The sequence below is a fragment of the Arvicola amphibius genome, chromosome 5 (assembly GCF_903992535.2).
Source record: "Arvicola amphibius chromosome 5, mArvAmp1.2, whole genome shotgun sequence".
NCBI lineage: Eukaryota > Metazoa > Chordata > Mammalia > Rodentia > Cricetidae > Arvicola > Arvicola amphibius.
This window is the reverse complement of record NC_052051.1, coordinates 13948582-13969661: the sequence shown is the minus strand read 5'-3', so window position 1 is coordinate 13969661 and position 21080 is coordinate 13948582. Positions and strand designations below refer to the sequence as shown.

Here is a 21080-nt window from a genome sequence, read left to right as displayed (position 1 = left end):
TCTTTTGCTGATATTCACCAACCAACATTGTCTCTCCTTTGCAGTCCTCGTGTCTCGGCTTGGTGCATAAAGGTAGGAAAAGGAGCTGATACTGAAGCAAAATACCCAGCCCCAGATGAGAACATCCCTTCCCTTCCTTCCCTTCCCTGGTGCTTTTTACCCTTTGTTCCTTTCTTTGTATCATGAAGAAACAGCCATTGTCCCTCCAGAGGGCACGCACATACACACACATGCACACACATACACACGTACACACACACACACACACACACACTTTGTTCTCTGTTCCAGACGGAGGCATAAGATTGAATGCATGGAAGGTGTCCTCTAATATTCTCATCCAGGTCAAGTCACATCCAGACACAGTCCAGATAAGCAACATAGGCAGCAAAGCCCAGAACACATGACTTGAGAGGTTAGCATGGTTGCCAGGTAAGACGGTAGGGCAGGAAGGAGACTAGACATGGTAGAAAGAGAAGCCCCTCCTGGGAGCTCTTGGTACCCATCTCAGATGACCCTCAGAAAAATGTATTATGAATGTAAATTAACTTAATTTGCTAGTCACGTGAACTCGTTGCTGCTGCTGCTGCTAACCTCGAAGTTGCCATCTTCCCGCCTCACGCTGCCGAGTGTGCACCCATCATGCTTAGCAGCACCACGGAATTTTTGTTGACCTCTCTGCTTTTTCGCTACAGTAGTTAGTTAGTACACAGAAGACAGACTTGTGCCTGTGTCCATAACTGGACGGGAGCAACCGTTAGGACCGTTGGGCTTTCTAGCAAGAGAGAACGCACATCTTTAAAAAAAAAAAATATGTAAGAACCACAGAACCTCAGGTTGATATATTCGTTTATTTGGCAAAAGCTTGGGCTTTCTCTGAGTGAAGACATTAGGAGAGAGCTGAAAGGCTCTCAGCTGGAGTGAGTGTCCCTCCAGGGAAGCAGGCAGCATTCCTCCCAGTCGGTCACAGGGCAACCCGCACCAGCGGAGGACCGCATAGAGACTAGAGTTTCATGGCAACCCGCACCAGCGGTGGACCACATAGAGACTAGAGTTTCATCAGTGTTTTAAACGGTTCTCTGAAAGGGAAAAATTAGATCATTAGACGTCAGTATTCCTGGGAATAAATCCATATCCAAACAATAGCTTGGAGGCTCTGGAAAATGACAGAACTGTCTGTTACATCAGAATTTGTCCTCAGAAATCAAGTTTCTGAGCCACCAAGACAACTCAGCAGATAAGAACACATGTCACCCAGCTTGACTACCCAAGTTCAACCCAAGGACCTAGAATGTAGATGGGAACCAGCTCTCACAAGCTGTCCTCTGACCTCTACACACACATGGTGGCAACGTGAGTGTATGTATGTACACCAAATAAATAAACTTTAAAACAAATCAAAGCGATTTCCCCCAAACGGTTTGCTGATTGAGAAGATACAAGCTCTTCTAGGGTCTGGCTGAGAAGAGGGAACCAGTAGCGATGGGGTCTTTCAGACAAACGAGGGACGCGTGAACTAGTGGGCAACGTCGTATGGGAAGCAAAGAAACTGAGTGAGAGAGGCGGGAACAGCAAACCCCGACCCCACGACAGTGACTTTATTTCTTGGTGAAGGTAACCTGAATTTAGAGATAGGAGCTTCTTGCTTTATCTGATTGTTTCTGTGACTGAACTTTAGGTGGCTGCCGTCTCCTGCGGCTTCTAAGCAGTGGGTTGGAGCGCGCGCGCGAGGAGCAGAACTCAAGCGTGCCCATGCCCTCCCCCCCACCCCCCACCCCCACCCCCACCCCCCACCCCCCACCCCCGCCTTCTCATCCCAGCCACTCACTCGTCGTCCAAGCAGATGTTTCCACAGTACGTCCAGCAACACGTGTGGTTCGGTCTCACACATCCGTGCACCTTCGTGCACCTTTTCCCACAAAACCTTCTGGGAGGCTGTACCCAGCATTGGTCGACTTCTTTGATCTCATCTGGAATGGAGATGCTAGAGGTTGCCAGGGTCTACTTACTCATGGTGGGCAGCAGACACCTTTTCAGATCTTCAGACCGAGCAAACCCTTCTGGAACTTGGATGCCCCATGCCAGGAAGAATCCAGGACAGCGGAGGCTGTCCTTGAACCTCCCCCCATCCCCCACCCTGCCTCTAATCAGTCTCTCTACAACACAGCATTTTTGTGCTGTCACCAGAGCACTGTGGGATTCTGGGTCCTAAAGCTCAGGCTAGGGGTGCCTTCCCAACATATACCACCTGACCAAGTTTATACTGATAAAATCCAACTTGCAGAATGGGAAAACTGAGCCAAAGACAGTAGAAACCTCACTTTCCACTCAGCCCAAGGGAGAGTCCGGTGGATCTGGCTCTGCCCCAGCTCTTTCTGCCAGAGAGCCCGGCAGGACATGACTAATATCACCGCTGTGCTGTTCATCAATGTCTCACCCAGCCAAAGCACAGAGATTTTGAAATATGAGTGCAAAGAAAAACTTAGTTGATAATACTTCCTTTACATGATTCAAACTGAGCAGGTCTGATGGAAAATTGTGTTTCCTCATGCTCTGTGTGATGTAGAAAGGTTTTACTCTCTTTCCACATACCTGGTAATGCTTTCAGAGAGGCAGAGGGAGTTTGAAGGGACACTAAATTGGAAGCGTCCAGTGTAGTCTCCTGGGATGTCTCTGCTTAAGGATAGCTCTGATTTTAAAGTTTTTGTAGTGTGTGTATGTGTGTGTGGTGTATGCATGTGGGTGAAGGCATGCGTGAGCCATGGCACAAATGGGGAGGCGAGAGGACACTTTTGAGAGTTCTCTCCACCATACGTTCCAACAACTGAACTTGGGTTGTCAGCGTCTGATCTTCTGAAGGACAACTTTGAAATACGGGCCCTGAGTCAGCTGTGACAGATATGCCAGGAGCGGACAGAGGTCATACAATTACTGTTACCATGTCTACCCTTGAGGTTTCCCAGAACGTGCAGAAAAACCACAACCCCATAGATGGGCACAGTAAGGAGGAGAATCCGGAGCCTCATCGCTGACTTGACATCTACAGGAAGACAAATCTTCATCCACTGCTGCTAGAAGCAGAAAAGAAACGAAGGCAAGCTGAGCAAGAAGGAGGACACTCTGGGGAACGTGTTTACTCTATGTCCTGCCCTTCCCGTCCTGCTGGCCCCCACATGTACACCAACTCCCTCGCTAGCCGTCAGTTTCCCTTGGGCTGCTTCCCATCTCGCATGACATACACCTTCTTTTGTGAAATCGCTTCTTTTTAGAATGCATTGCTTTCTCGAAGGAAAATAACGAGTCCTTAGATTGTGTAATTCTTAAAGTACACAATACAAGAGGAAACAGAGGAATATCAACAATCCTTCTACCTGATGACCACCAATACAGTTGTATACTTTTACATGATTCTTCACTCCCAATAAATCTCTGTGTAAGGTTTGTTGTGCAGTGTGTCTTTATGATAGCTCTTGGCTCCCATCTGCCAGAGTCGCTTTCCCTCCAGAGCTGTAACACTTTTGGGAAACCTTCCTCTGACCTGAACAGAGCTGTAACACTTGCAGTGGGGAAACCTTCTTCCCACCCCCTCACCCCACCCACCCACCCCAACCCCCCCAGCAGAACTGCATCACTTGCAGTGAGGAAGCCTTTCCCCTCAGAGCGGTAACACTCACATCTCCCTCTCCAGCTTTGCCTCTTTCTTTCACTTACTCTTTTCTAATTTCATAAAAGTACACAATGTGAAAAACCCCAGCTAGACAGGAGTGCGGGTGACCGCTTCATCCACCTGAAGTTTACCTTTGGAGTCTTGGATATGTCAGACTTGTCACCTCTTTTTTTAAGTTTTTTCCCCCACTGGAACAAAAAAATACCACCACCCATATCATGGGAACAATGTTGATACTATTCAGGCAGCAACTAGGCTAAGCCAACCACAAAACTCATGCCTCAAGACCCTCACACTCCGCCTCCCGCAGGTGCTCATGAGAAGGTACTCACAGCTCTTTTGTCCAGACCTGGAACAGAGCCCAGAAGAGAGGAACCCGGACGTTCGGTGGCCTAGACGTTAGGGTGGCTTTTGTGGTAGCATAGTTTTAAGTTCAGCCCAGGAGATACGTGTTGGCCACATCACAGACCCTTTCTCTGGCACCCTTCCACCAGAAAGCACCACGCCGCATCGACACAGATGGCGTCTGGGTGGGCGAGGGACATTGTGTGCCTGGTCTACAGCTCCAGTCTCAGTCCAGAGTTCCTCAAGCACATGGTGTAGTCTTTTCCCAAAGCATCTGAGTTCTCCCACAGGAAGGGAATCAAAGGCACCTGTCTGTGTCGGCAATGGTGATGTTTGAGGAATGATCTCACTCTGTAGCCCAGGCTTGCCCAGAACTCATGGCAATCCTCTTGCCCCTACCTCCAGAATGTGAGAATTACAGGGACGTTGTACCACATCCAGTTCCATGACCTGACCTTTATCATTGCATCCTGCTCAGTATTGATTCTCCTTTGATGGCCAAAGTTCAGGCTGCCACAAATTCCCTCCAGGGTTTACATAGGTGAAGAAACTGGGTTTTTATAAAAGCTAGCTGGCCATCTAGCAAATAAAGGCAGTGGACTGATCAAACCTAAATTTGAGATCTTGCTACAGAGTTGTTGCTTGGTGGGTGGAGAAATTTGTTCACCAAATAGCAAAGAGAAACACGATAGGAGCTGGAGAGCTGGCACAGTGGAGAAGAGAGCTTGCTGGGCAAGCCTGGGACCTGAGTTCAGATGCCAGCACACACATTTTTTAAAAATCCTAACAGTGCCTCACATGCCTGTAACTCCAGCACTGGGGCAGATGGGCAAAAGGGTCATTAATTCTTGCTAGCCACCTAGCCAGGTTGAAAATGTCAATCTCCAGGTTTATTGAAAGTCCCTGTTTCAAAGGGATAAGGTAGAGAGTGCAGACCAGAGCACCCAGTGTTCTCCTCTGCCCCTCCACCTCTCTCTCTCTCTCTCTCTCTCTCTCTCTCTCTCTCTCTCTCACACACACACACACACACACAGACACACACACACACACACACACACACGAAAAGGTCAAGCTCAAAGAGCAGGCTCTTCTCAAACTTGGCCCACAGGATTACTTTATGTAACAACAGATGTCTATGTGTGAAGCTCTTTCTGTGTTCCCCTGGTGCTCTGAGCAGTGGGAAGTATGTGCTATGTCTCCACAGACTTGGTAACCAAGGAGGACAAGCCAGTACAAAGAAAGAGGCCCAGGTTTGGTAACCCAAGTACAACAGTGTGGGAATATACTGAAGGGAAATTACAACAGTGTGAAGTGTTTGGGAACACACTGTAGGGAAATTATAACAGTGTGAAGAGTGTAGGAACACACTGAAGGAAAATCACAACAGTGTGAAGAGTGTGGGAACACACTGAAGGGAAATTACAACAGGATGGAAACACACTGAAGAGAAATTACAACAGTGGGGGAACACACTGAAGGGAAAGCACAGCAGTGTGAAAAGTGTGGGAACACACTGAAGGGAAATCACAACAGTGTGAACAGTGTGGGAACACACTGAAGAGAAGGAAATTACAACAATGTGAACAGAGTGGGAACACACTGTAGGGAAATCACAACAGTGTGAAGAGTGTGGGAACACACTGAAGAGAAATTACAGATGAGGAGGACAATGGTACCTGCTATGGTCTGTAATTTGTTCCCTGAAGGTTCCTGTGCCGGAGTCGTGGTACCCAGAGCAGCAATGGTAAGAGTAGTGCTACCTTTAAGAGGTAGGGCTTCGTCGGAGATAGGTAGGTTCTATGGTATACACACAGAAAGAGAGAGAGGGAGAAACACAAAGGTGGACATATTGGGGGCTGAGAATTCAGAAAGCAGTGGAAGGTGAGTGTTGAGAATGGAGAATGGATGGGATCAGCATACTCTATATACAGGTATGAACTTGTCAAAGAATAAAGAAAAGATGTTTGATGTTTTTAAAAACTAAGAACCCATGAACCAAATTCAGAGCCTTCACAGTGCTGTGGTTGCCAAGCAGTGATTTAATTAATACAGTTTCTGTGTGATTATTTCAGATCTAAGCTAGCCAGGAGGCCGGGAACCAACAAGCAGCCCCTTTCTCCAACAGATTGCCCCCCCCACGTGGCCAACTAAAATCCACTTAAAACCTGAGAGGGCTTGAAAAGGAATTCTAGACACTAAAAAACAAAGTTCAGCTTTGTTTTTTAAAAGCTGGGCTTTGCTTGAGGCAGCATGCTGCAGTTCCTTTAAGAAAAGTCTTACTGATTCAGCAGTAGCAGCCACGTGGTTTCAAAATGGCAGCTTTCTGGCCATGGGCTGTGCTGCTAGCAAACTCTGACTCTTTCAAGAAACCAAGCATTTGGATGGGGTTTGTGAGCAGACTGCTGTAGCTTGCTTGGTGGCAAAATGGACTGGCTGTGTGCCTGGAAGTGGAACAGTATGCACGGCTCAGAGGCACAAGCAGCGGCTCAGCTAGCTCAGTCAGTAGAGCATGAGATTCTTATTTCCAGGGTCATGGGTTTGGGCCCCACACTGGGCACCAATTTGTTGGAGAAGGGAGCCACTTGTTGGTTCCTAGCTACTCGGCTAACTTAGACCCGAAATAATCACACAAAAACTGTATTAATTAAATTACTGCTTGGCCAATTAGCTCTCACTTCTTATTGGCTAACTCTTACATATTAATTTAACCCATCTCCATTAATCTGTACATCACCACGAGGTCGTGGCCTACCAGCAAAGTTTCAGCACATCTATCTCTAGCATAACTCCATGACTTCTCTCTGACTCTGCCCTTCTTTCTCCCAGCATTCCATTTAGTTTTCCCTGCCTACCTAAGTTCTGCCCTATCAACAGGCCAAGGTAGTTTCTTTATCCATTAACCAATAAAAGCAACACATAGACAAAAGGACCTCCCACACTAGTGCTATAGATAGATCTAGGAGAGCAGAGAGTTACCACCTCCTTGGTCCTCCTTAGTCTCTGCGCAACCCTTCCTTGTCAGTTACCCACAGACACACTTCACCCAGTCTGGGGTATTTTGCAGAGCAGCATGAATTAGAACAAATACTTGACTGTATGTGTGATTTAAATGGAAGCAGTGCAATTATGGAAAGGCATTTTGTGAAATTGTTACATGATTAAATAAGTGGAAGACAAGTAACAAAAACAACTGAGCCAAATGTGACTCTGAAGTGCCTGGAGAAACCGAAAGACAAGACAGCAAAACAAGAGTCAGGGCTGGAGAGCTGGGCCAGTGGTCATGAGCACTTGCTGCTCTTGCAGAGGACTCGGATTCCATCCCAGCACCTGTATCAGGTGGTTCACAACTGCTTGTAGCTCTAGTTCCAGGGGATCTGATGTCCTGGTGTCACGTGCAGTGCACAGATACAACACAGACTCACACAGAGATATACACCAAATAAATTTTAGAAATGAGTTTATTTTAACTGGTGAGACTATAGCCTTTTTAATCATAATTGTCTCTTCTTCTTTCCATAAAATCTTTTATAATGAAAAAACTAAAATAGACTGAGCGGTGGTGGTGGTGGTACATGCCTTTAATACCAGCACTCCAGGGGGCAGAAGCAGGCAGATCTCTGTGAGTTCGAGGCCAGCCTGGTCTACAAAGCTAGTTCCAGGACAGCCAGAGCAACACAGAGAGACCCTGTCTTGAAAAACCAAAACCAAAACCAAAAAAAAAAAATTAAATAAATTGTATATTTCCCTTCGTGTGTGTAGTGTGTGCACGTGTGCACATATATGTGTATGCTTGTGCACGTGGAAACTAGCGGTAGAATTCACAGTCTCTCTACAAACCTAGCACTCACAGTTTCCACTCTAGGCAGCCCAGCAAGACCCAGCGAGCTATCTGCTCTACCAGCACTCCCAGCTCAGGCCAGCCAACATTCGCCTCCAGATCGACTTTTACATGCCAACACTTTACCCACTGAACCATCACCTGGGCCTTAAGTGATATATTTCACAATTATGGAAATTATCTTAGCAAGAAAAGAGGGCTGATACTGCGAAAGGAGGTATCTTCTGAGAAAAGACACATGGGACAGATCAGGAGACAAGAAAAGGGAAAGAGATAGGTTGTTGCTCTGCCCCGGCTTGGCCAGCATAGGCAGCAGTGAGCCCTCATCCCGCTGTGGGGAAGTCTGCCATCCAGCCGAGCTCTCAGCTCACCGAGGGCTCTGCTCCAAGCCATGCTGTCCAGGGCTCTGCAGCTCACCCTGGTCCTGCTGCTGCTGTCATCACAAGCCCAGGGAGGGATCCGCGGAAAACGGAGACAATACGAAGGTAAGGGAGTTGGATGAGGTGGGTAACAGGCCAGGAGGGACGCTGAAGAGGCACCACTGGCCTACCCTGCTGCTCCACAACACTGTCCGGGCTCCTGGGGATCACAGCTCCCCCACTCTGGTTCCCAGAGCTAGACAAAGTGAAGAGGTTAAGAGTAAACCTGCAGTTTCCCCCAGTTCGTTCCAAAGATCCAGAAGCCAAGGATTCCTACTGTGGCAAAGGGGCCCCATGGCTGAAAGTCCAACAAGACAATTGTTCTTGATTGATGCATATTTGGGAAGGGTAAACGTGCAGAGATGCTCGTGGGGGTAGAAGGGCACAAGGGCGTCAGTAAAAGATAAACTGTGAAAGGGACAGGATACTGGAAAGATACAGCAAAGGAAGCAAAGAAAGGCCAGGGGTTGACTGGTCACCCTCATGGACCCTGCAAATTCTGGAGAGTGGAGAGGGTCTGAGAAATGTCTCAGGTTTCTATGGGCTGAGAAAGAATATACATTCCACAGAGGTGATGTCATCAAAGCTCTGTCTACTAGGAGAAACTGGTCCTCGATGTAGGTAAGAGGAAAACCAGGAAAGGAGAGCAGGATGCTGACAGCAGTGGAGGAGGTGATGAGAGCAGCATGGGGCATGGGATTTAGAAAACAACTCACCACCAGGACTTGGAGAGAGGCACAAAGACGGGTGCCTGGAAAACCCAGGCATGTTGAGTGGGACCTTAGCACGTTGAAGGAACTTTAAGCCTGGGAGGGATTCTCTCTAGGCAGTCATTCTACTCACCCTCCCGTTCTTGCTGCTCTTTTCAGTAACACAAGATCTCCCTGCCATCAGAGAGTGTAAGAGGAGGCCAAAGCCGTATCTGTGTAAGCACCCATGTGAGGCTCACCAAGACTGCCAAGCAAACAACATATGCTGCTCTGCGTGGTGTGGGAACGTCTGTGTGAACCTGTTGGACGACGGGGTGTGGGAAGTGACCATTGCTCCCCATGACAGTCTCTCTTGGAAGGATCAATCCTCCACCAACTTCGTGTTTGAAGGAGATATGGCTCCGGCCATACCCACCTCATTGCCTGTCCCCGATGCCTCTCCTAAATAAACCAGAATAAATCACGTGGCGTCTGTCCTCTTTACACTCACTGCTGGTAATCACTTAAGCCCAGTGCCTTCTACGTGCACCCTCCTTGGGTCCAATATCTCTCCTTCCTCCCCCCTCCTCCCTCTCCCTCTCCCTCTCCCTCCCTCCATCCCTCCCTCCATCCCTCCCTCTCTCTTTCTCTGTCTCTCTCTCTCTCCCTCTCCTTCCCCTTCCCTTTTCCCCTCCCCCCTCCTTTCTCTCATTAGTAATTTGTCTCCAGTTTGTCCTTTGGGCCTGTGCACCCACTCCAATTCCAAGAGGCTCCAGCACACAGAATCAGACCTTCCACCGCAAAGTGATCGTGTGCAGCATGTCCCAATGCTGAAGAGAACATCCCTTGCCTTAGGGTCAGAAAAACCCTTAAGTACCATGCAGGTAGAGATTAAAAATAAAAAAAAAAAAGCAAAACTGGAGCAGCGAGTAGGAGGCCCCCTAAAGACGTTGTCCTCTCCTTAGCTCTGCCCACTCCCACCTTGCTCTTATGACCCTTTCAAGATTAGTGTTCTAAAATGAAGATAGTCATCCTGGGAAGTCAGGTGATGTGGCTAGGCCTGGGAAAGAGTGAGAGGGTCCGATGCAGCTGGAGGAGGGTGTTTTCTCTGGGCACTTGTTGCTCAGTTCTCTCCACCTCCTGAACACAAACGTATTCTTTCACACCCGCACACCAAATCCTATCCCGTCTATCAATAGTGGGTATGGACGTACCAATGGTGGGGCCTAGCTTGGAATCTGAGACTTGAGTGACTTTATCAGCTAAATGCTCTCCACCAACCCCAAACCGCCCACTTTTTGACTCTTCTTTTGATCCAGAGACATGTCAGAAAGAAGGGCAGGTGGTTTGTGCTGGCACTGAAGAAATGACTTGGCACAAGGTGGCTAAGTGAATTGCCCTCATGCAATTGGCAGTAGACATTAATTACTAAGGGTACAAACTCCCTCTTGCTCTGTGCAATCAAGACTCTGCTGAAATGATGCTGGTGCTAAATCCAAGATTCAGTCATTCCTGGCTGCATTAGTTAGCTTGGCCTGGGGTTGACCTTGTCCTACGGCAAGCCCAAAGAAAGTCATCCAGGTTGTGCAGGATTCTCAGGAGATGGTGTCTCCCTTGTGTCCAAGGTAGGTTTAAAGGCTCAGTGTTGGGGGTAGGGCACAGGTCAAAGACTCCCAAGCTAACTCCAAAAGATTTCAATTATATTTTCTTTATTATAAGAGGCAAACTCATGGAACAGGAATGAGAAATACAACCTCAGGTATGTTAACACAGGAACCAGAGAGAGAAAGAGAGAGACCCTGGGCAGGCCAGTGGTTTTTTTCTGGGTACCCAAAATGTCAAGCCCTAACCTGGTCCAACCTCTTAAAGGTCATTGGCTGACAAAAGTTCCCCATTACTTTCCCCTTTTGTCTAAATAAGACAGTTCCAAACCCAATACAAAACTATATACACTAGGAACAGATATCAAGTATAAAATTACAACCAACATAAACAATATTAATCAAGGAACATATGATAAATGCTTTAATAAACATTCTATCCTAAGGAGTCTAAGTCTTGCATTGGAAATGGCTTGGCTAAATCATAAGAGGATGGTAACTATGACTAATCTTCAACCCCATTGAAGGCCTGAGAAGAGAGATAATATTACTTGACTAGGTGGGAAGTTCAATCAAGCAGCTTCCAAAATGTGCAGTATATAACAAAGATAACTGGCTACCCGAGCAATCACCCAAAGTCTCATTTGCAATGTTGGAGCAACCAAGTTTGGCTAAGGCCTAACCATTTTCAGAGGCATGAAAATTTTCAGAACCATCTTACCCTGTCCTGGCAGGGTTTGACAGTCTTTTTCCTTGCATCCTGCTCATCCAGTCTGGACACCATGTACTTTGTCAGTGGTCGAGGCATGGGCAGTTCCTTGCCCAAGGGCCAGTTGTGCCAAAAAGAAAACAATCTCCAAGTGGAGTGCCTTTGGTGTTCAACATTCTCTCAGGAATATATCAGTGCTATCAGAAGCAATTATGTCTCATGCCAACAGAACCCTAAGTTATTTAAATGCTATGTTCTACAGATCCTTGAAGTGGTTGAAGATTGCCTACCTATGTAGAATAATCTCTATGTATCTAAAGAACCTAATTAATCTGACTATATGTATAACAAACATGAATAACTATTGACCTATAAATACTTAATACCTGCATAACTTAAGGACTAAGAATTCATATCAGAATATTAAATAATCTGTAAACAACTGTGCAGTAAATGAAGACAATGACCTCCAAATGTAAACAATGTATAAGTATCTTGATTACAGGTGGGAATATATATATATATATATATAATGCAATATGATAAATATATTCTAAAAACTGTATCAATATACAAAATGTCTTAAACAGAGGTAGAAACATGCATGCATACAATCTGACAAAATAACTTTGCATAGGTATACCAATATTATAAACAGAAATAAATATAATTTGAACTTGGGTCAATATACAAGAAACTATACGAATGTAAATTGTCCATAAATAGTATCTATTACTCACTATTATTATTATTAGTGTGAGTAAGTTTACACTGTTACCTATTTTCCCATTCAATATTCCCTCTGTTTTTTTTCAAGATCTTCAGGCCTACATAATTTTCACCCCAACCCTCTACCCTGTATAAGTAATAATCAACCCCTAAATGGTATCCCCAACCCTGAGGACAAACTGTGGGCACCAGATGTTGGGGGTAAGGGCAAGGGTCAAAGAATCCCAAGCTAACTCCAAAAGATTCCAATTATATTTTTTTTATTATAAGGGGCAAACTCACAAAACAGGAACAAGAAGTTCAACTTCAGGTGTGTAACACGGGAACGAAAGAGAGAGAGAGAGAGAGAGAGAGAGAGAGAGAGAGAGAGAGAGAGAGAGAGCCCTGCGCAGGCCAGTGGTTTTTCTCTGGGTACCCAAAAGGTCACGCCCTAACCCGGTCCAACCTCTTAAAGGTCATTGACTGATGGAGGTTCCCCATCAGCTCAGTATGAAGTTGCTGGCCTTGGGGCAGACTGTCTAGCATGCCATGCTAGGAGACTATAGGAAGTGTCTGTACAGGGCATCAGGAAACCTAGGTAGTGTTGGCCTAATAATTAAGCCTATGCAGGTCACCCTGGTCCTGGGAGCTGCCTGGGACCTGCTGCCACTGGGGATGGCTAGCATTGAGGGAAGTCTTCAGCTGTTGATGAAGGCTTCCTTGTAAACATCCCCACATTAGTTAGAAACCTATCATCGGCCAGGTACACATACATTTGTTTTCATTGTTTAGTGCAACATAAAAAATTACCTCCATATACCTAAACAAATTATGAAAGAGCCACTCTTTAAGAAACAAAGGGCTCAATTGCCAACTCCTCCCATTAAAATGGTACCTGAGAAAGTCCACGGGAGTAGCTTGTAAATTCTAAGCCACATAAGGTGGCAAAATTCCTACAGTTAGGAATTATAAAAAGTACAGCCAAGAGTAGGAGAGGAGCCTGGTGTGGTGGCGCACACCTTTAATCCCAGCGCTCGGGAGGCAGAGGCAGGCGGATCTCTGTGAGTTCAGGGACAGCCTGGTCTACAAAGAGTAGGAGAAGGACTTGGAACAAAGAAGGGATTTGATGGGAATGGAGAGGAAGTAAGAGGTGGCACTAAGGGGGCTTTGATCAAAGAACGTGACATATGGCACAAAACTGTGAAAGAATAAATAATCTTTAAAACAAGCTCTTCAGGGCAGAATAGAAAGAATGATGTGAAGGAAAGAAACATGGAAGCCCAGTTGTTAGCAAACACTTTATTTTTCAGGTATGTTTGCTTTTCTACCCACCAATAAACACAGCGTTTCCAAAAGTAACCACTGAAGTCTCTAAATGGCTGCTAGCTCTCAAGAGACTGGGCCACGGAGAATTTAGGGTCATTTCTTTCTTTCAAAATATTTCTGTAAAAGAAGAAGTTTAGACTCTCTCTCTCTCTCTCTCTCTCTCTCTCTCCCTCCCTCCCTCCCTCCCCCCCTCTCTCTCTCCCTCCCTCCCTCCCTCCCTTTCTCTCTTCCTCCCTCTCTTCCTCCGTGTGTGTGTGTCTGTGTGTGTGTGTGTGTTTCAATCTGTATGTGTGTCTTTGTGTCTGCCTGCTTATGTGTTGATGTGTGTGTCTGGATGTGCCTGTGTACATGGTGGGTATGTCTACCTGTTTATAGTTCTGTATGTATGAATGTGTGTGTGTGTATATGTCTCTGTGTGGGGGCTTGGTATAGGTGTGTATCTGTGGGTATGTATCGGTATGTGCATGTCCACATATGTCTGGGGTGTCTGTGGATGTTTTTAGGTCTCTCTCTCTCTCTCTCTCTCTCTCTCTCTCTCTCTCTCTGTGTGTGTGTGTGTGTGTGTGTGTGTGTATGTGTGTATACAATTAATTAAATGTCTGTCTTTATGTGTGTTCTCTATACATGTCTATGGGAGGGCTATATGGATGTGTATGTATGTCTGTGCGTGTCTGGGTGTATATAGGTATGTCTGTGTATGTGTCTATGTCTGTCTTTCTGTGTGTATGAGAGCTTGTCTGTGTGTGGGCCTCCTGTGGGTCTCAGATTTGGGCAACTTTGGTCTTCTGTTGAGGAATAACAGTCTGAGGCAAAGGGTGGCATCAGTGAAGACAATACCCCACACACACATCTGCAGCTCACCCCATTTTCTGCACAGATGTTGCCGCAGTAGGCCCAGCAGCATGTGTGATTTCTGTGTATACATTTGAAAGTTCTAGAACACTTCTTGGCACAGTCATTAGCCTTTGGCTGTCCCCAGCATTCCTCGAGTAGCAGCTTTTCCTCTGAAATGGAAACGAAATGACAAGAGGCGACTAGAGCCCCAGAGGCAAGCATTGGAAGACAAGCCCTTTCTGAGGTCAGAGGTTCCTCCCAGAGGCAAGCATGGGAAGACAAGCCCTTTCTGAGGTCAGAAGTTCCTCCCAGAGTGCCAGCCCCATATTCCTGCCAAGGTGTCTGTCTTCTGTGTTCCCCTAGTGATGTCATCACCTTGGCCCTGACCTCACAGACTCTCCCCTGAATTCATTATCTCAGCTCCCACAGGACTTACTAGATTCTGAATGCCCCCAGCATCCATGTACCTGTCTATAAAATATGGATTTATTTCACAAGAGATTTGAAAGTCTGAGCTGTCTACTCGCTTCATTACATGTCTGAGGTAGACAGGGAGATTATGAACAAGCTTTCTGGCTTTGTTTTTGCTTTGAGATGGGCTTTCATGTAGCCCAGGCTATCACTGAACTCAGGTAAAGCTGAACTCCAAACCCCTGCTTCAGCCTCCCAATTGCTGGGACCACAGGCATGATCAGCCACGCCTGGCTTGAACCAGGTTTCTCTAGACTCCTTTCTTGCTGACTCTTCCATGACCCACACGTGGAGGTCAGAGGACAGCTTCCTGGGGTCACCTCCCTCCTTCTGTGTTTCTGTGGGTTTCTGGGTTCAAACTCCGGTCCTCGGGCTTTCCTGGCAAGCCCCTTTACCCAATAAACCGCTTGCTGGCCTCTCTCCAGATTCTTAGCTCTCAATCTGCTTTTTCCACCCCTCCACTGATTCTCTTATTTATGGACCCGCAGCTTTGCTCCACCAAGGACCCTGGGGCCTTCTCACATTCTAAAAAAGGTATTACTTTAAGGGTTCTTTAACAAATATCCGTTTCATTCTCATGACAGGAATCGGAGAACTTCTGTACGGATGGAGGAAGGGAGCTCCGTATTGGCTCTCGAGCCTCAGAGGCACTGGGGCGTATCCTGTCTCCACTGCTCATGGTCTATGTGTGAATGCTGCTGCCTGGGAATGGTTCCAGCTGGAGGATTGCTTAGGTTCTCCAACAGCTGATCTGGAAAGGTGGAAGCTGAATCAAAATGCCAGACACGACACCCACTCCCTGGTCCGGAAATGAGCCCACCCCTGGCGCTGGCTCACACATATCCTCACTACCTACGAGAATACATTTTCTTTTTCCATCCCAGCGCGGGCAGCAGCAGCAGCATGCAGAGAAACACCACAGACGGGAGCAGTGACGGCTTCATGATGCTGACGGAAGTGTCTGGGGACGTTTTTATTTTCCTTCCCAGGAGCTGCTGGAGATCAAACATATAAGTTAGGAAATAATGGTGTGAAGGGAAGCACCTATAGGTTTTTAAATATGCGATCTTCTAGTTAGAAGCCCTGCCCTCCACCAGACAGCGTCTGACCTCCAGCTTGGCCTCGTCTTTTCCCTCTGCTGAAGAAATATTTTTCATATGTTCTTCCTTCCCTTGATTAAAAGATAATTCAAGCCAGGCGGTGGTGGCGCACACCTTTAATCCCAGCACTCGGGAGGCAGAGGCAGACGGATCTCTGTGAGTTCGAGGCCAGCCTGGTCTACAAGAGCTAGTTCCAGGACAGGCTCCAAAGCCACAGAGAAACTCTGTCTCGAAAAACCAAAAAAAAAAAAAAAAAAAAAAAAAAAAGATAATTCAAACTATCACTTGAGACTTACAAAATCTAAATATGAAATCTTACAAAATTTAAATGTAAAACAATCACACTTTCATGTAGCCCAGGCTATCACTGAACTCAGGTAAAGCTGAACTCCAAACCCCTGCTTCAGCCTCCCAATTGCTGGGACCACAGGCATGATCAGCCACGCCTGGCTTGAACCAGGTTTCTCTAGACTCCTTTCTTGCTGACTGTTCCATGACCCACACGTGGAGGTCAGAGGACAGCTTCCTGGGGTCGCCTCCCTCCTTCTGTGTTTCTGTGGGTTTCACACAAAGGAAAATAAAATCTATCTTCTGGTTCCACTACACTGATAATATGCTATTCTCATTTATATGGACAAATATGTATGAACTGTTTTAATAGAATTTTGTTTTGTTTTGTTTTGTTTTTTCGAGACAGGGTTTCCCTGTAGTTTCTAGAGCCTGTCCTGGAACTAGCTCTTGTAGACCAGGCTGGCCTCAAATTTTAATTATGTGGCATTCCTCCTATTCCTTCTTATTTTATTTCTAATTTTTAGTTAGCCTACAAAGTAACAAGTTCCATTCTTTAGAAAATACTCTCTAATATTTTTTATTTTTAAGTGTCATATACATGTATCACGTTTTCATCATTTACATTCCCCTTCCTTTCCCTCCTTCTGATCCATCCCACCCCCCCCCCTTACCTCACTCTCTCCCAAACTCTTGACTTCTTTTTCTTTAATTATTATTGTTGCATACATATATAAATGAATAACATATAAATACAACTGCTAGGTTCATTTTGCTGTTGCTCACATGTGTGTGTGTTTAGGGATGATCCCTTGAGGTTGGATGGCCTACCGGGGGCTCATCCCCAGAGAAGGCTGGTCCTCCGGCTCTTACCAGCCGTTAATTGCCTATAGTTCTCACCTGGGGGCAGGTCTTGTGAGAGTCCCCTTTCCCACACTGGCATGCCAGTTGGTGTTGTAACTGCGCCACTTTGTTTAGACAGCCGTACTGTTGAGATTTCATGGGCGCAGCTCTCCTGTCATGTATAGAAGACACTGTCTTACAGCAGGGGCCCTGGTCCTCAGCTTCTATAGTTTGTTTAAATAAATTGACCCCCCCAAAATGCTTCTCTCTCATCTCCCCCATCTCACTCATAGCCATTCGACCTCAGAATTCTCCTTTGCATTTTTATGTCTCATGTGTTCTATTATCTTCCCGCTCCCTTTCTTTAGAACCCTATTCCTCATACTGGGTCCCCTTATCCAGCCTTAGTACAAGGACAGGTGCTTAGTTTTACTACAAGTTGCTACGCCACATTTTGTTGATATCCATGGGAGGCCTGCCCTTTTCTGAACAGAAGTGGATGGTGAAGGAGTGGGGGAATGGGAGGAGAGGAGCGAGGGAAAACTGGTGTAAAATAAATAAATAGGAGAAAGAATTACTTATTGGCTGTTTATGTTTTTTCGTCTGAAAATTACCTGTTTGGTTCATCGGCCTATTTGTTGATAGGCAAGGGATTTGGGGTGTTTAATTTTATAGTTACTTATGTATTTTAGATATTAGCCCATTCTTTCATCCTAGAAGCTGTCTGTTCCCCTTGCTAACTGTTTTCTTTGGCTTTCAGAAGTGTTGTGACTTTGTAAAATCTCATTTATAATTACTGGGCGATTTCCTATTGGAGTCTGAATCAGGAAGTTCTTGCCTCTGTCTACATCTTGAAGAGGTATCACTATGCTTTCTTCTAGCGATTTCAATGACCCAGACAATTTGTTTGTTGGTTTTTTGTTTTGCAAACAAGATCTCACTGTGTAGCTCTGGCTGGCCTGGAGATCACTACGTAGAGTAGACAGGAGAGCTGCAACCGTGAAATCTCAACAGTATGGTTGCCTAAACAAAATTCAGGCTGGCCTTAAACTCAGAGATCTATCTGACTAGGTCTCCTGTATGCTGCTGGGATTAAAGGTATGCACCACCAAGTCCAGCAGCAATTTATATTTTAATTAAGATAATTTTAATTGATTATTGGCTTGTGTATTCTCTAGAGAATAAAGCAGGGGTTTTATGATTTTGCATTTTTATGGCTGATAAAATTCCACCGTGCTCCACATTTCCATTGTCCATTCAGCTGTTGATGGGTGTCTAGGCTGATTCTCATTTGGAGTAGGGTGGAGAGAGGCTAAGCCTTGAATCTCATTGGCCAACCAGACTAGCCAAAGCCAAGAGTTTCAGGTTAAAAGACTACTTCCAAATATAAATATTGAGGGTGACGGAGACTATCCAACCAACTTCAACCTCCAGCCTCCCTATATACCCATGTGCACACGCATACTGACAAACATCACACACAGACACCATGCTCACACTCATACACACTCATGCACAAATGCACAGGGAGACAAAAATTTATTTTAAAAGAAAAACTGCTGGCAGTCACGTGGGGAAGAGGTGCTTGTTGTCTGCAAGGAGACACAGTGGATGACAACTATGGAAAAGGATGACGCACCAGGCGAGCCACTGTCTGATGGACGGTAAACTCACAAACAGGGTGTATGGGCCAACTGATTATAGATGCGATTGATTCTGACTGTAATTCTCCTGTGTGGTACCATGATCTCTTCCCACAGCTGTTGGCAGTGTGCTCCTCATATACTGAGCACTGGTGATCCTGTAAAGGAGGAGAAGGACAACTTCCTCCTTCGCTGTGTACTTCTGGTGGATAAAACCGGTCCCTACAGTTTAGCCTTTGTTCCGCGTGCTGGTGAGAAATTTAGAAGCCTGTTTTCCATCATTCGCTATCTGGCAAGGCGATTAAGGGCAAGTTAGCTAGACTGAGGGTCTCTGTGCACAGATTGCAAGCTGGACTTTTCCCAGACTTACCCAAGAACAGAATTGCAGATGTCTGGTTTGTTACAGCAAGGTCTTTCAGACGTGGGGGAGCCTGGATCACTTTATCTAGCCAGGCCTGACTGATAACCGAGACCATGAATATTCCGTATTAAATTCCTTAGCAAGCAATGCTCTACACACATTTCTTTTTCTTTTTTTTTTTTTTTTTTTTTTTTTTTTGGTTTTTTGAGACAGGGTTTCCCTGTAGTTTCTAGAGCCTGTTCTGGAGCTAGCTCTTGTAGACCAGGCTGGCCTCGAACTCAGAGATCCGCCTGCCTCTGCCTCCCGAGTGCTGGGATTAAAGGCGTGCGCCACCACTGCCCGGCCTCTACACACATTTCTAACCTCAGTTTATGGCACAAAATTCAAGGCTCAGTTAACTGTTTATGTTAAAGTCCTAAAATTTATATGGCTAACAGGAACAACAATTAACCAAGTTCAGAGAGAAACAACTTTACGTGGGAAAAGTTTTACAGATAGCCAGGGCCACAGAAGCTGGCCTGGCCTCATAGCCTTGAATAATAAGGTACAAGCTTCTCTCCTTGTACTCTGGAGCAACAACAAGATAAGAAAATGTATCTTTATGCTTGGGACTTTTCAATGACAGCCCTTGTCAAAGAATGCTGAAACCCCCAGTGCTCTTTGCCCGCCCTCCCCCCACCCCGCACCCTGCCCCCTGCCTTGCCATGGTAAATGGCTCTGCTCCTTATCGTTTACTCAAGAAATGCATTATGACCCTGAGAAATAGCTTTGTAACTTCTTTACTGCCTAAAGTTTCTTGTTAAATGTGCTTATAAGTTGTATGGAGCAAAAAATTTTCTTTGCAATAAAGAACATGGCTGAAAACCACAACAGAGTAGCAGTTAGAAGCACTGCTGCTCTTGCAGAGGACCCAGGCTGGGTTCCCAGCGCTCACATGGCGGCTCACAACCATTGGTGATTCCAGTTCCAGCGGACTTGGGTTCTTGTGGCTCCACAGGCACTGCATACACATAGTACACAGACACACATGCAGGCTGAACGCTCACATACATAAAAATAATAACTCTCAAAAAAAAAATAAAAGTTCAAGGTACATGCCAGTCATGGTGGCACACACCTTTCATCCCAGAACTCAGTAGAGAGAGGCAGGCAGATCTCTGCGACTTGAGGCCAACCTGGCTTACAGAGTGAGTTCTAAGGCAGCCAGGGCTACATAGTGAGATCATGTCTCAAAAATAAAAAGAGCAAGGTACAGTTTTATGTATGTATGGAAATGTCACAAAGAAAGAGTCAATTTGGTTTATTGATCTCATTTCTAAATACTTCAGTGAGGGTCTTCTAACAAAAGGTCAATTCTCTTACATGACATGTTTACCAACTTCATTGAATTTGATGTTGATAAAATAAACTAAGATCTCATCTACCTTGAATATTCTGTTTCACTGGGACACCCAGAAATACTATTGTTTCTCAGCCTGTAGGTCACAACCCCTTTACCATCTTGCATATCAGATATTTACATTACGATTCATAACAGTAGCAAAATTACAGTTACAAAAATTATGAAAATAATTTTATGGTTGGGGGTCACCACAACATGAGGAACTATGCTAAAGGGTCACAACATTGTGTAGAGAACCACCAGTTTAAGCAATCCCCAAATCACAGTCTCTACAGGCTCAGCCCAGGACCCTGCCCTCTACCTACCTCTGAAGAGTCTCAGCTACAAGTGCTGATAATCATTTGGCTGGCGGAGCTTTCTCTGCAGTTCCAGAGACAGTGGAACCTCTGCACGCAGGGCGAGAATTAGAGGAACAAACATCAGTGATTTGGACTTTGATCGTGCTTCAAACTGGGTCAGATCGATCTCAGATCTTAAGGTGGGTACACGCAGGACCTTGTGCCTCATTCCTGCTTTTCTTCTTGCTACAGGCAGCCTAGATCGGGTCGGAACAAGATTCACCCCCACCTGACTCCTTCCACAGCACACTCAGAAGCCTGGACGGCTGTGGGAGTAGAAGAAAAGTCTGTATATCTCAGTAGCCCTGTGTGACACCTTTGCAGAGTGCCACCCACCTTTCTCCTTGTTTCTCCATTGATAGCATCTTCCTACCAGTGTCTTGTGGGTTCTATGCTAGGGGGAACATAACTCATCTAAGAGAGGTTAGAAATCAGCTCACCACATAAATGTCACACCTAGGCTTGGCGGCTGGAGGGATGACTTGGGGATTGATAGTA

The 21080-nt window shown here is 45.9% G+C and overlaps 3 protein-coding genes across 10 annotated transcripts; 1 reads left to right on the top strand and 2 right to left on the bottom strand.

Moving 5' to 3' along the window:
- Window positions 1-832: 832 nt before the first annotated feature.
- On the bottom strand, window positions 833-4505 carry Wfdc9 (WAP four-disulfide core domain 9). Of its 7 annotated transcripts, XM_038330974.1 has the most exons (5): window positions 3799-3989; window positions 2939-3071; window positions 1829-1970; window positions 1042-1079; window positions 833-996 (listed from the first exon to the last, which is right to left on the bottom strand). In XM_038330974.1, the coding sequence occupies exons 1-4, from the start codon at window positions 3880-3882 to the stop codon at window positions 1049-1051; spliced, it is 390 nt and encodes a 129-aa protein (XP_038186902.1). In that variant the 5' UTR covers window positions 3883-3989; the 3' UTR covers window positions 833-996; window positions 1042-1048. The 7 variants fall into 7 exon arrangements, with proteins under 7 accessions (XP_038186902.1, XP_038186905.1, XP_038186904.1 ...); XM_038330977.1 differs by lacking the exon at window positions 3799-3989 and adding an exon at window positions 4000-4505 and having other exon boundaries at window positions 833-1079; XM_038330976.1 differs by lacking the exon at window positions 3799-3989 and adding an exon at window positions 4000-4504 and having other exon boundaries at window positions 833-1079; window positions 2939-3068.
- Window positions 4506-8210: 3705 nt separating this feature from the next.
- Wfdc10a (WAP four-disulfide core domain 10A) lies at window positions 8211-9442 on the top strand. The gene is made up of 2 exons (XM_038329220.1): window positions 8211-8335; window positions 9139-9442. The coding sequence occupies exons 1-2, from the start codon at window positions 8242-8244 to the stop codon at window positions 9426-9428; spliced, it is 384 nt and encodes a 127-aa protein (XP_038185148.1). The 5' UTR covers window positions 8211-8241; the 3' UTR covers window positions 9429-9442.
- Window positions 9443-13290: 3848 nt separating this feature from the next.
- Window positions 13291-20649, bottom strand: Wfdc11 (WAP four-disulfide core domain 11). 2 transcript variants are annotated; one of them, XM_038332143.1, is made up of 4 exons: window positions 20550-20649; window positions 15464-15602; window positions 14164-14306; window positions 13291-13419 (listed from the first exon to the last, which is right to left on the bottom strand). In XM_038332143.1, exons 2-4 carry the CDS (start codon window positions 15549-15551, stop codon window positions 13396-13398), a joined length of 255 nt encoding a protein of 84 aa, XP_038188071.1. In that variant the 5' UTR covers window positions 15552-15602; window positions 20550-20649; the 3' UTR covers window positions 13291-13395. The 2 variants fall into 2 exon arrangements, with proteins under 2 accessions (XP_038188071.1, XP_038188072.1); XM_038332144.1 differs by having other exon boundaries at window positions 15464-15599; window positions 20550-20634.
- Between the last annotated feature and the right edge of the window lie 431 nt (window positions 20650-21080).

Bases quoted from the DNA above. Each gene is read 5' to 3' on its own strand.
- Wfdc9 (XM_038330973.1), bottom strand. From the start codon at position 3,882: ATGGGTGGTGGTATTTTTTTGTTCCAGTGGGGGAAAAAACTTAAAAAA. The intron at 1,971-2,938 runs GTAACAGTAATT...TCTCCATTCCAG, and splicing joins AAACCTCAAGGGTAGACATG to ATGAGATCAAAGAAGTCGAC. The intron at 1,080-1,828 runs GTGAGTGGCTGG...TTTCCCTTTCAG, and splicing joins AACATCTGCTTGGACGACGA to AGAACCGTTTAAAACACTGA.
- Wfdc10a (XM_038329220.1), top strand. From the start codon at position 8,242: ATGCTGTCCAGGGCTCTGCAGCTCACCCTGGTCCTGCTGCTGCTGTCA. The intron at 8,336-9,138 runs GTAAGGGAGTTG...TGCTCTTTTCAG, and splicing joins AAAACGGAGACAATACGAAG to TAACACAAGATCTCCCTGCC.
- Wfdc11 (XM_038332143.1), bottom strand. From the start codon at position 15,551: ATGAAGCCGTCACTGCTCCCGTCTGTGGTGTTTCTCTGCATGCTGCTG. The intron at 14,307-15,463 runs GTAGGTAGTGAG...TTTCCATTTCAG, and splicing joins GAAAAAGAAAATGTATTCTC to AGGAAAAGCTGCTACTCGAG. The intron at 13,420-14,163 runs GTGAGCTGCAGA...CTTCTTTTACAG, and splicing joins ACATCTGTGCAGAAAATGGG to AAATATTTTGAAAGAAAGAA.